Source organism: Oncorhynchus gorbuscha, linkage group LG14, assembly GCF_021184085.1.
Source record: "Oncorhynchus gorbuscha isolate QuinsamMale2020 ecotype Even-year linkage group LG14, OgorEven_v1.0, whole genome shotgun sequence".
Lineage (NCBI taxonomy): Eukaryota > Metazoa > Chordata > Actinopteri > Salmoniformes > Salmonidae > Oncorhynchus > Oncorhynchus gorbuscha.
The window spans coordinates 17,978,871-17,993,261 of NC_060186.1; the positions used below are offsets into that span (position 1 = coordinate 17,978,871).

Sequence of the window (14,391 nt, forward strand, 5' to 3'; positions counted from 1 at the left end):
TCTACTACAACAACGAGAGAGAAAGAGAGAGAGAGAGAGAGAGAGAGAGAGAGAGAGAGAGAGAGGTGTGTGTGAGAGAGAGAGGTGTGTGTGTGTGAGAGAGAGAGAGAGAGAGAGAGAGAGAGAGAGAGAGAGAGAGAGAGAGAGAGAGAGAGAGAGAGAGAGAGAGAGAGAGAGAGAGAGTGAGAGAGAGAGAGAGAGAGTGTGTGAGAGAGAGAGGTGTGTGTGTGTGTGAGAGAGAGAGAGAGAGAGAGAGAGAGAGAGAGAGAGAGAGAGAGAGAGAGAGAGAGAGAGAGAGAGAGAGAGAGAGAGAGAGAGAGAGAGAGAGAGAGAGAGAGAGAGAGAGAGAGAGAGAGAGAGGTGTGTGTGTGTGAGAGAGAGAGATAGGTGTGAGTGTGAGAGAGAGAGAGAGAGGTGTGTGTGAGAGAGAGTAAATGGGAGAGAGGGATAAGAACATTGGTGAAGAGAGAGAGGGCAGACAATGATACAGAGAAAGAGAGAAAGAGAGAGAGACTTTAATACAGTGTTCTATCATTGTCATCTGCCTGGGTTTAGGGTCTGCTTTCTCTGCTCTCTTTTTTTATTTGGAGAGCATTAGAATGCAGACAACGGAGGAACGCAGGGGGTGTTCCACCTCACTAAACTCAAGTCGTTTGTCTAATCCCCCTCTCCTCTCCAACGGGATATTGTTCCTCTCAGATGTTTTCTGTTTGTTTGTCAAGCGCTGTCGCCTGCTCTCAAGAGCTCCTCACAGAGAGGAGAGTCTGGCTTTAAAGAGGCAGCCATTTTGGGTCTAATGTAAATCCTGTGTCGTGACTTCAGATAAACCTCCTTGGCTTATGGGCTCCTCTTCCCCTTTTGCGCTAAAATGACAGTTTATGCCAACATGATCAGAGACATAGGCTCTCTGTTGAGTGATGAGAGATACATTGAGGACAGACGGGTACAAAGACATATCACTGCGTGCTGACATGTGGGCTACAGGGACGCAGGTTGACACATCCGTAGCATGTCAAGCATGTCATGTTATAACCAAGTAACATGCCATGATACATAGGATATAGCCTCTACGTTGGGTGCGTTCGTAAACTCACTCGGGCTATCTACCGCAATTCCAGAGTACTCTCGTCTGAGTGTGCCAGAGCGCAGAACAACTGATTAATGTACGAACGCTCAACACCCGTTGAACATCGCCGGTGTCCATAAACGTTGGCAAAAAAAAGTGTAATTAAATTGTTGCCAGCAGCAGTCACAGTCACCAACGCTCTGGATAACATGAAAACAGCCTAACCAGCTATGCTACAGGGAGTTAAATAGTCATAGTGAGCTGTTCTCTCATTTGTGTCTGGTGCTAGCTAGCTGTGAGGTCAGAACGCTCGGATCAACCTTACACCATGGCAAGAGCATCCAGTGTGCACTCTGAACACTACGAATTTATGAATGGACAATCAGACAACACTCTGAATTTATGAATGGACAATCAGACAAGACTCTGAATTTATGAATGGACAATCAGACAACACTCTGAATTTATGAATGGACAATCAGACAACACTCTGAATTTATGAATGGACAATCAGACAAGACTCTGAATTTATGAATGGCCAATCAGACAACACTCTGAATTTATGAATGGACAATCAGACAAGACTCTGAATTTATGAATGGACAATCAGACAACACTCTGAATTTATGAATGGACAATCAGACAACACTCTGAATTTACAAATGAACAATCAAACAACACTCTGAATTCACGAATGGACAATCAGAAAACACGTAAATGTAAATGTAACACTCTGAATTTATGAATGGACAATCAGACAACACTCTGAATTTATGAATGGACAATCAGACAAGACTCTGAATTTATGAATGGATAATCAGACAACCCTCTGAATTTACGAATGGACAATCAGACAACACTCTGAATTTACAAATGGACAATCAGACAACACTCTGAATTCACGAATGGACAATCAGACAACACTCTGAATTTATGAATGGGCAATCAGACAACACTCTGAATTTATGAATGGACAATCAGACAACACTCTGAATTTATGAATGGACAATCAGACAACACTCTGAATTTATGAATGGACAATCAGACAACACCAACACTCTGAATTTATGAATGGACAATCAGACTGAATTTATGAATGGACAATCAGAACTCTGAATTTATGAATGGACAATCAGACAACACTCTGAATTTATGAATGGACAATCAGACAAGACTCTGAATTTATGAATGGACAATCAGACAACACTGAATTTATGAATGGACAATCAGACAAGACTCTGAATTTATGAATGGACAATCAGACAACACTCTGAATTTATGAATGGACAATCAGACAACACTCTGAATTTATGACAAATGAATTTATGAATGGACAATCAGACAACACTCTGAATTTATGAATGGACAACACTCTGAATTTATGAATGGACAATCAGACAACACTCTGAATTTATGAATGGACAATCAGACAACACTCTGAATTTATGAATGGACAATCAGACAAGACTCTGAATTTATGAATGGACAATCAGACAACACTCTGAATTTATGAATGGACAATCAGACAACACTCTGAATTTATGAATGGACAATCAGACAACACTCTGAATTTATGAATGGACAATCAGACAACACTCTGAATTTATGAATGGACAATCAGACAAGAATCTGAATCTATGAATGGACAATCAGACAACACTCTGAATTTATGAATGGACAATCAGACAACACCCTGAATTTATGAATGGACAATCAGACAACACTCTGAATTTATGAATGGACAATCAGACAACACTCTGAATTTATGAATGGACAATCAGACAACACTCTGAATTTATGAATGGACAATCAGACAACACTCTGAATTTACAAATGGACAATCAAACAACGCTCTGAATTCACGAATGGACAATCAGACAACACTCTGAATTTATGAATGGACAATCAGACAACCCTCTGAATTTATGAATGGACAATCAGACCACACTCTGAATTTACAAATGGACAATCAGACAACACTCTGAATTTATGAATGGACAATCAGACAACACTCTGAATTTATGAATGGACAATCAGACAACACTCTGAATTCACGAATGGACAATGAGACAACGAGAGGGATGAGAGACTATGGAGAGAGAGATGAGAGACTGGTGAGATGGATGAGAGACTATGGAGAGAGGGATGAGAGACTATGGAGAGAGGGATGAGAGACTATGGAGAGACGGATGGAGGAAGAGGGTCTGCTCTGTCTGGCCTGCTGTGAGAGAAAGCGAGTCTGGAGCTAGGAGCATCACTGATCCTTAACTGCTATTGCCTGCTGCTTGCTGCCTGCTGCTTTCTGCCTGCTGCCTGCTGCCTGCTGCTTTCTGCCTGCTGCCTGCTGCATATAGATGAAGTCTGGCCTCTCTCATCTCCACTCTCCCACCATCCTCCTAGTCTCTTCCAGGGCATTTAATGTGGAACATACACAAAAAAGACCTTTTCAGAGAGCTAAGGTATGACCAGAACAGAAGCTATGTTTCTCAGAGCCATCCCACTGGGCACAGACGCCATTTCAACGTTTAGTTTTGAGTTACATTTGGTTGAGTGGTCCACTAAAGTATACTCAACTTGAAATCAACATAAAATGTCACAATGTTATTGGATTTAGGTAAAACGTTTCCGGGGAAAAAGACAATTCCCATACGTTGATGACGTTTTGCAAATACAATCAGTTTTTTTCATTACATTCCTTTTTTTTGACGAGGAAACAATGTTGATTCAATGGGTTTTTGCCCAGTGGAACATAGACAGACAGGCATACAGATAAAATGATAGACAGAAGGCACATGGACACAGGCAAGAGATGAGGCACACTTCTCAGTCTTCTCTCTCTCTCTCGCTCTCTCTCTCTTTCACCAATTAGACATAATTGAGCTTTATAGACCAGGTAACAATTGACTTGATTCAAAATAATGAGAGTCCATTGAGTCTATTACTGGGAGAAGTAATTGTCTCCAGTCAGCGATGACGAGTGTCAGTCTCTGGTTGATCAAGATTTAACCCTGGACTAATTTAATCCTGGACTAGCCCAGTTCACTAGCATTACTGATTACTGTCCTAGTCAATGTCCATGGCATGCAGTACATACAGTACATGAGAGATGTGTCGGGAAGTTAGGATTTGGCCACAATGAGAGTTTTGTTTTCCCAAAGGTTTAAGCTCATCAATAACAGGGGTGAGGAGTGGGTGTGAGGTAGGGTGCTGTTTGATTGTTTAAGATGCTCTTTGAAGATGTAGGGTTACAGAGATTTTCAGGAGATGGGCAGGCTCTGATGGGCAGGCTCTTGTGGGCAGGCTCTTGTGGGCAGGCTCTTGTGGGCAGGCTCTTGTGGGCAGCTCTGGTGGGCAGCCTCTGGTGGGCAGCCTCTGGTGGGCAGCCTCTGGTGGGCAGCCTCTGGTGGGCAGCCTCTGATGGGCAGCCTCTGGTGGGCAGCCTCTGGTGGGCAGCCTCTGGTGGGCAGCCTCTGGTGGGCAGGCTCTGAGGGGCAGGCTCTGAGGGGCAGGCTCTTGTGGGCAGGCTCTTGTGGGCAGGCTCTTGTGGGCAGCCTCTGGTGGGCAGCCTCTGGTGGGCAGCCTCTGGTGGGCAGCCTCTGATGGGCAGCCTCTGATGGGCAGCCTCTGATGGGCAGCCTCTGATGGGTAGGCTCTGGCAGCCAGACCTCACTAGTTGCAAGATTTCATCTAGAGAGAAAGGGGAGAAAGAGGTCAAGGTCTAGGGTAGTTCTGTGTGAGTGGGACCAGTCGACACAATAGACAGAGTGAATGAGGAGCGTATGTCGTCAACCTTCTTTTCAAAGTGGTTGACAAAGTCGTCCACAGAGAGGGAGAAGGGAGGGGGTAGAGGATTAAGGGGTGAGGAGGTGGTAAAGAGTTTCCTAGGGTTACAGGCAGAAGCTTGACATTTAGAGTCAAATAAAGTGGCTTTAGCAGAGGATACAGAGGAAGAAAAGGCAGGAGGGAGTGAAAGGATAATAGGTCCTCCAGAAGTTTAGTTTTCCTAAATTTTCGCTCAGCTGCCCGAAGTACAAGTACATTTCATTGACCATACAAAAGCCAACATACTAAAATGCTCTCCTCCCAGAGGTTTGTTTACAGTCATTGAGTAGTTTAGCTGTCAGGGCAAGGCCCTCAAGTCTAGACAGAGATGTTTTTGGCGGCCATGTTTTGTGCATTATTACCTCCTCTCAGTCAGTCAGGCTGTCCTTCCAGTGATAGCTAGCTGCCTTTCCTATGCCTGAGTGTATTGAGCCTTTTGCAGCAGCCGAAAAGGGTAGAGGAGAGGAGAACAAGCCTTGAATGATTATAAAACACGACAAACAAACAACTCTTTTTTTGAACGGTGTAATTTTCATGAAATGGCTGAAATTGGCTTGGGCTCCTCAGGGAGCAATGGGACCCGTTCAAGAGTGAAAGGGAATGTTTGACAATCCGATTGGGCTATTCGCAGGAAATCATCATAAACAAAATATATCCCCCAACCCTCTAGGTGCCTGCGTGGGTGGGTGGGTGGGTGGGTGGGTGCGAGAAGCACAGATTGTGCTGAACAGAGAAAGGCTAGCCTACTGTAGCGTTTCGCTTTGATGCCGATGCATAACATATTGTCTCACCACAACAGTGTTATGAGTCTATTCAAAAGGGAATCCATGGTTTTTATTGAATCCTATTGTAATGGGTTGTGAGGTGGTGGTTGCACCCTAAGCATCTTATTGATGATTTAACGTATCAGACCTGGATAATTCCATAATGACAAGGACACAGTCAGTGTCCTTAGACTACTGTATGTGCAGTGTCAACATTAGCATAACACAGTAATGACAGCCCTAGCTATAGCTGTAGTATCATTAGTGTAAACAATTGTAGCAACATCGGTGGTAGTGGTGATAGATACATATACAATAACCTATTACAATAACCTATTTAAGTTGGCACAAAGTGCAAATATATACTATTGAACAAAGGCGGTCAGTGCCGTTTCCGGTGAGGAGGAAGATTTTTTTCTATTACAGCATGTTGGCTGACTCTCCTTCATATTTCATTCGCCCAGTTTATCAGGTTTAGGCTACTTGATCATTTTCCCTAGACCCATCATGAGGTTAGTACGTTTATCCTCGTTTTTCCCCCTTCCCTGTTCAAGAAAGATCTTTCAACAGACTCGGCAGAGTGAATACACCCCTGATCACACGTAAACAGAGTTCACTCTTATGACAGCCACGTCGTATTCCTTCTCTTCCCTTCCCTTCCCTTTGCTTGTGGACTGGTGGACAAATCAGCTGTGTGACCAGGCAACAAAAAAAAACTTTCCAAGCCAAACCTCTACAAACAGCCTACGTCGTTGTCACCATCTTAGCTAAAGTGATGTCATAGTCAGCATAGGTAATATAACTAACGCGTTAGTAAACCCGCTGCAATCACGCAATCACGTTAGTGTGCAGTCAGTAAGCCCCTGTGGCAATAAATTAGTAATACCAAAAGCTTACCTTGACTTCCAGCTAGCTAACATAGCATCCCTCCGTTTGAGAAGGATGTTTCAGTAGGCTAAACTAGCTAGCTGCATTTGCTAGCTAAGTAAATAAAACTGAAAGTGAAAAAAACGACAATCTCTCTCTATATATATATTTCTCTCTTGTTTCTCCTTCATTTTGAAAGAAATTAATTTGTTAACTGTTCAACAATTGTCTTTCTCTCTCTTTGAGTCAACTACTCACCACATTTTAAACACGCAATGCTAGCTAGTTGTAGCTTGTGCTTTCAGTAATAGATGTATTCTCTGATCCTTTGATTGGGTGGACATCATGTCAGTTCTTAATGGAAGAGCTCTGATAGGCTGGAGGACGTCATCTGGAAGTTGTCATAATTTCTGTATACGTCTATGGAAGGGGGTGAGAACCATGAGCCTCCTAGGTTTTACATTGAAGTCAATTAACCCAGAGGAGGACGGAAGCTATCTGTCCTCCAGCTACACAATGGTGCTACCCTACAGAGTGATGTTAAGGCTACTGTAGACCTTTTTTGCAAAATAGTGTGTTTTAATGAGTTATTTGGTGACATGATTATATTTAGTATGGTTTTATCTAAAAAGGATAACTTTTTAAATGTTTAATAATGAAACATTTTATTAAATTCACTGAGGAGGATGGTCCACCCCTTCCTCATATGAGGAGCCTCCACTGATATAGAACTACATTGTGTAGAAGAGACATGATTAGAAATGGGAAGAGTGACATCTGCCACGTTTTTAAAGTCTCGACTAAAAGAATGTCCTCCTGGTGTTGGTTGAGATAGCAGCATTGACGTCAGAGTATAGACTACTGTAGAGTGAGCTGCCTACTGAACGAGGTCCTCTGGATCAGACCTTCAGAAATGAGAGGGTTTCTGTTGTCATCTCTCTCACAGCAAAATGAAGAGGAAAATAATAGTGTGATATTGGACAATCCCTCAAATTCAATCAGTCTCACTCTCTCTCTCTCTTTCTCTCTCTCCCTCTCTCTCTCTCAAAGCACCACACAGTTTATCCTGCCTGTGTATCATCCAGCCAAGGACCATCGCCTTTCCTGTATTATATTACAAAACACACACACACACACACACACACACACACACACACACACACACACACACACACACACACACACACACACACACACACACACACACACACACACACACACACACACACACACACACTTATTGTTTTACAACCATTTTCTTTGTACACCACCTCCTCCACAATTGAATAGTGCTTATGGGGCTTGGAAGAGGAAGGAAAAAAGATTCAATGAAAAGTTCTCGCTCTTAGCATCTATATCAAGGGGCTACTTTCCATTCTGCTACAGATGACAGAGACAAAAAAACGTTTTTTCCTCTCTCTCACTACCTTCTCTTATTTTCCCCCTTCAATCTGTTTTTGGTCTCAGGTTCTGACAGATATCTGGGGATTTGTGCGGTGCGATGGCGGCAGAGGGGGTGCAGGCGTGCAGAAAGGCAATATTAGCTGGAAATTGGAAAGAATTCATGCGTGTTGTTTTGGAATGAATTGAAACCTGGCCTACGCCCGTATTGATTCCTATGTTGTTGTAACACCGCCACCCACCATCACCTCCTACTCCTCTTTCCATCTCGTTCTTTTTCTCTTTCACCCTTATCCTTCCGCTCACGCTATCGTCAATGGGCGAGTGTTTCAGATGGAGGTAGGGGAATGTATCGCGACCTTTGAACTTTGATCCACAGGTTCAAGAGCAGTTTGTACACTCGTGGAATAAGCTTTCACTGCTTCTGTTTGACCTCTGTAGAGAGCACAGAGACATAATTACGGTGTGAACAACGCTCTGACGAAACGATTATTAACTATCTACCTTTTTATCTTTTGTGCCTATACATCTGGAAGACGCTTTGATCTGTCCTTCATTGTTCAGAAATGGGCTTGTTCTTTCTCTGCCTGATCTACTGATCTCTTTAAACACTCGCTGTCTGTCACTGGAGGTTTACAGCCTGCAGTCACTTGTCAAATATGAATGGTCTCTATCTCTATGAAAGAGCAGTGTATGTGCACATGTGCAGGAATATAATACATCCTGCATACAGCACATGCTGCACAGGGGTACATGCAAGTACCGTAGGCGCGTGTGCTCGTGAGTGTGTGTTACAACTTCTAGGAGTAGTGGGTGCGGAGTCAGGCGCAGAGAGACTTCTAGGAGTAGTGGGTGCGGAGTCAGGCGCAGAGAGACTTCTAGGAGTAGTGGGTGCGGAGTCAGGCGCAGAGAGACTTCTAGGAGTAGTGGGTGCGGAGTCAGGCGCAGAGAGACTTCTAGGAGTAGTGGGTGCGGAGTCAGGCGCAGAGAGACTTCTAGGAGTAGTGGGTGCGGAGTCAGGCGCAGAGAGACTTCTAGGAGTAGTGGGTGCGGAGTCAGGCGCAGAGAGACTTCTAGGAGTAGTGGGTGCGGAGTCAGGCGCAGAGAGACTTCTAGGAGTAGTGGGTGCGGAGTCAGGCGCAGAGAGACTTCTAGGAGTAGTGGGTGCGGAGGCAGAGAGACTTCTAGGGAGTCAGTCAGGCGCAGAGAGACTTCTAGGAGTAGTGGGTGCGGAGTCAGGCGCAGAGAGACTTCTAGGAGTAGTGGGTGCGGAGTCAGGCGCAGAGAGACTTCTAGGAGTAGTGGGTGCGGAGTCAGGCGCAGAGAGACTTCTAGGAGTAGCGGGTGCGGAGTCAGGCGCAGAGAGACTTCTAGGAGTAGCGGGTGCGGAGTCAGGCGCAGAGAGACTTCTAGGAGTAGTGGGTGCGGAGTCAGGCGCAGAGAGACTTCTAGGAGTAGCGGGTGCGGAGTCAGGCGCAGAGAGACTTCTAGGAGTAGCGGGTGCGGAGTCAGGCGCAGAGAGACTTCTAGGAGTAGCGGGTGCGGAGTCAGGCGCAGAGAGACTTCTAGGAGTAGCGGGTGCGGAGTCAGGCGCAGAGAGACTTCTAGGAGTAGCGGGTGCGGAGTCAGGCGCAGAGAGACTTCTAGGAGTAGCGGGTGCGGAGTCAGGCGCAGAGAGACTTCTAGGAGTAGCGGGTGTGGAGTCAGGCGCAGAGAGACTTCTAGGAGTAGCGGGTGCGGAGTCAGGCGCAGAGAGACTTCTAGGAGTAGCGGGTGCGGAGTCAGGCGCAGAGAGACTTCTAGGAGTAGTGGGTGCGGAGTCAGGCGCAGAGAGACTTCTAGGAGTAGCGGGTGCGGAGTCAGGCGCAGAGAGACTTCTAGGAGTAGTGGGTGCGGAGTCAGGCGCAGAGAGACTTCTAGGAGTAGCGGGTGCGGAGTCAGGCGCAGAGAGACTTCTAGGAGTAGCGGGTGCGGAGTCAGGCGCAGAGAGCAGAGGGTTTAGGACAACCGTCATGCCAAAACACCAGGGGCATACAATGACCGGCCTCAAAACAGGACCCAAACAGTCCAGAGAAAATAAGAAAATAGCACATACACAAAATGAACAGAGAAACAAGCCCGCACAAAAGCAGGCGGGCATAACTGGCTTAAATAGCCCTAACCAAAACAGGAAACCGGTGCAACCAATAAGACAAAACCAACAGAAAAGGAAAAGGGGATCGTGGCAGCTAGTAGACCGGTGACAACGACCGCCGCCCGAACAGCAAGAGGAGCCACCTTCGGTGGGAGTCATGACAGTGTGTGTCACGCCCTGACCTTAGAGAACCTTTTATATCTCTATTTCGGTTAGGTCAGGGTGTGACGAGGGTGTGTAGTCTAGTTTTTCTTTTCTATGTTGGCCTGGTATGGTTCCCAATCAGAGGCAGCTGTCTTTCGTTGACTCTGATTGGGGATCATATTTAGGCAGCCTTTTCCCACCTGTTGCTTGTGGGCTCTTGATTTTGTATTGTTGCTTTTTAGCCCTACAAAGCTGTACGTTTTGTTTGTTATTCTTTCTTGTTTTTGTGCCGGCTATCATGAATAAAAATGATTAACTTACCCTACGCTGCATCTTGGTCCGACCATCCTTCCAACAACGATCGTTACAGTGTGTGTGTATGTGTGTATGAAATGTAATCAAGCATTAGCAGGACACAGAGTGCTTCATAGTCCATATGCGTCTCTAATTAGAGTGTGTTTACCTAAAGAGCCATCCTCACAGTCCCAGTAGACAGACGGCAGAGAGAGAGCGTGTGTTTGTGTGTGCACGTGTGCATGTGCATGTGCGCATGTGCACGTGTGCATGTGCGCGTGCGTACGTGCATGTGTGGTTGTCCGTACGTGCTTGTGTGTGTGTGTGTGTGTGTACAAAATCCATGCTCCAGTAGTCCCAACAGACAGACCAGAGAGTGGCTCTGTGTTCTAACCATCAGCGCTCAGCAGAATATCAAACACATCCTCCCAATAGAAACACTCTTACTCCTGAATAACAATTTGTGCTCTTTGAAAAACTGAAATAGAAAAAGAGTCACTTTTATCATGAAATGTTTGGTAATGAATCCTATGGGGTTGGCAGTTGGGTATCGGCAATTAATAAATACAAATAAGAAAACTCAATGCACTAGAGAGTTCTGATCTGAAACATGAGCCTGCATGTGACTAGTTCTGTTACCACCAGCATAGGAGACTCAGACTCCTGTTGTCCCTAGTCCCCATGGTTTCCAATACAAGGCCTTCCTCTGAACACAGACAGGCGGTGTTGAAGCAGGCAGACGGCGTGCCCGTGCCGGCTGGGGATAGATATATATTTAGTGTGACTGTTTTTACACTGCTCTCACATGCACCACCTGATATATGGGCCAATAATGGCTGGCTGTGGGCATAAAGAATGGTTTTTTTTCAGAGCGGTTGGAGATAACACAATCTGAGCCTAGCTGCTATTAGAGTCCTCGGCTTCATCCCAAATGGCACCCTATTCCCTATTTAGTGCACTACTTTTGACCAGAGCCCCGTGGGCCTTATATGGGGAATAGGGTGCCATTTGGGACACAACCCTTTCTCTCTGAGGATAATTAAACAATATTTCCAAATCAGACCAGGGCTGACAGCGGTGAGGGGATGGATGGGATAGTTGTGGGTGCAGAGCAGTGTAATTTGTGGAAGGATAATGCATGGTGGGAATAATCAGGAGGCCGTGCTTGTCAGAAGTTTTGGGAAGGGCTATGTAATGTGTGAAATTAGCATGTGAAAGCAGCTATCTACAGCCTGGGCCAGGGACTCTTCTTTCTCTTTATTTCTGCATTCTCTCCATTTCACAACCTCTCTCGCTTTCTGTTTTGCAATGTTCCAAGGCGTTGGATAGGCTTGAAAGGAGGAAAGGAATATGAGAAGACTAAAAATCATAGTAGAGGACAGGGGGAAGAGTAGTAGAGGAGGAGAGGAGAAGAAAAAGGCATCAGGTACCTAACTTTCATTTCGACCTTCAGTCCAAGAGATGTGTTTAAACTCTATCACATATAGATGTTTAAACTCTATCCCATTCCAATGTTTAAACTCTATCCCATTCCAATGTTTAAACTCTATCCTATTCCAATGTTTAAACTCTATCCCATTCCAATGTTTAAACTCTATCCCATTCCAATGTTTAAACTCTATCCCATTCCAATGTTTAAACTCTATCCCATTCCAATGTTTAAACTCTATCCCATTCCTATGTTTAAACTCTATCCTATTCCAATGTTTAAACTCTATCCTATTCCAATGTTTAAACTCTATCCCATTCCAATGTTTAAACTCTATCCCATTCCTGTTTAAACTCTATCCCATTCCAATGTTTAAACACCATCCCATTCCAATGTTTAAATACCATCCTATTCCGATGTTTAAACTCTATCCAATTGCGTGCGTGCGTGCCCGTGCGTGTGTTCCTCTTGAGAGGAGGTCAGCAGGACAATCAGACCAGAGTCTTTATAACAGAGTTCAGGGGTCACATTTGTCCTGTATGAGCTTTATACTCTTACATCACTGACAGAGGGAAAGGTCATCCAGACAGAGAGGAGAAATGGCCTGACACAAACAACAACAACACACACTATCCACTCAATACGGCTACCGAACAAAATAAGCCCACATCAATGAACCCATCCACCCTGCTCTCATATTATGTTCCACAACATTGAATCTTCTAAAAGTCTTTGAAAACACTGAAATAAAAATCAATGCTTGGTCTTTGCTGATATATGTCTGACCATACGGGTATGTTAAGATTTAATGGAGAATTCATAACACGATATCGGTGAAGTTAAATGTTCTTTGTGTCAGCTTATGACCTATCATTTGTGTGTATGGGATACTCTAACGGAAACAAAAACTGTTTGAAATCCCTAATTGAACTTGAGGGATGGATAACAGTGTGACACACACACGAATGCAATTTCGAATGAACGAAGGAATGTACAAACCTTTAGACATCACCCCCAGACTCTCTCGTCATCGTAGTCAAGCACAGCTTCACTGAGAGGGCCACTCGACCTCCTTCTCTACCCCAGATTGGAGCATTGCCCGGGGCATCAGCTCACGAGATGAACCCCTCTGTCTGGCTTTGTTATCCGATGCCCAGGTGATGGGAGGGTGAAGAGATTGAGAGATATATACGTTAGCAGAGAGAGAAAGAGAGAGAGGGTGAGAGAGAAAGAGCGATAGTAAGAGAGACGGACATACTGAGACAAAATCAAAGAAACCGTTAGGGCTGGATTCAATCCGTATCGCAGAAGTATCACTGAAGAACCGCGTTGAAATGTTAAGGTCATTTACGATTGCGCCGGCATACCGTAAGCCGAGTTCACCGTGAATGCCTTCTCCGCAAACACGGAACATTGTCTTTAGATTTCAATCAACCGCAGATCTTCCATGATATGGATTGAATCCAGCCCTTAATGTGAGTGAAAGTGGGATAGACAGACTTGTAACAGAGCTCCGTCAGGCTGCCACCTCTTTTCTCTGCTTCTGGTTCTGGAAGTGACACGACCACTCCTTTTTAGCACACCCATTTCAGCAACATGCTGGTTATCGTGGTTCCAATCGTTGAATAGGTACACAAAAATCACAGTGTTGAACCATTCATTCAAAAGACTAGAAATGTCCTTCAAAAAAGGAAGATATATGAAATAAAAGTCAAAAGGTGCAAGACTGTGTACATACCGGAGTTAGGAGGCAAACAAACTACTCCTCCCATACAGCATTGAGGTCTGTGTTGTCCAGTCACAGGGCAGGTGCAAGTCACGTGATCTGTTGGTGAACACATGCGGATCATGTGACTTGTATCTGCTCTGCGATTGGAAGATACAGACCGCTTTTTGCACCAGAAACTAGGCGGTAAAAACAGGACATCTCAACACCGAGGTTGAAGTGTTCATGATGGGCACGGCATGAACACACAAATTCTCTTGCAATCTCGGGAAAAAGTAGACATCTACGTTAAACAGTAATATTGCTATTGCTAATATTTACTACCACGATGGATGATTGCATTGAGAATGGCCTTCCTGTTACCACACGTCGGCTCCCTATAGTAGAGCACTAGTCAGCCAAACTGCCTGCCTGGACACCCCCATCTCTCTGCTAAAGACAGGATGCCATACTGCTGTAAATAATCCCCTGAGGGGGTCCCACTGGAGAGAAGGAGCTCCATTTAACTCAAACAGTCAGGATAAGCCGCTCCTGAAATTTCAATTCACTTTCTCTACTCTCTATAAGTCCTTTAGTCTAGTACAGGGCTTTTGTGATAGAAAGTCAACTCCGGGCTTTTTGATGACATGTTGAGTTCAATTCTATAACACATCTTTAGGTCATCTGTACCCTCTGTTCCCATAGGATAACCCCTTTTTGGTCCCAGATAGAACCCTTTTGGGTTTCATGTAGAACCCTCTGTGG

General features: G+C 44.9%; 1 protein-coding gene across 2 annotated transcripts; it reads right to left on the reverse strand.

Annotated features, from left to right (window-relative positions):
- Nucleotides 1-2,586: 2,586 nt before the first annotated feature.
- LOC123995923 (proline-rich proteoglycan 2-like) lies at nt 2,587-13,661 on the reverse strand. Of its 2 annotated transcripts, none has more exons than XM_046299583.1 (3): nt 13,422-13,661; nt 12,921-13,054; nt 2,587-4,753 (listed from the first exon to the last, which is right to left on the reverse strand). In XM_046299583.1, exons 2-3 carry the CDS (start codon nt 12,928-12,930, stop codon nt 4,236-4,238), a joined length of 528 nt encoding a protein of 175 aa, XP_046155539.1. In that variant the 5' UTR covers nt 12,931-13,054; nt 13,422-13,661; the 3' UTR covers nt 2,587-4,235. The 2 variants fall into 2 exon arrangements, with proteins under 2 accessions (XP_046155539.1, XP_046155538.1); XM_046299582.1 differs by having other exon boundaries at nt 12,921-13,058; nt 13,289-13,661.
- Nucleotides 13,662-14,391: the final 730 nt, after the last annotated feature.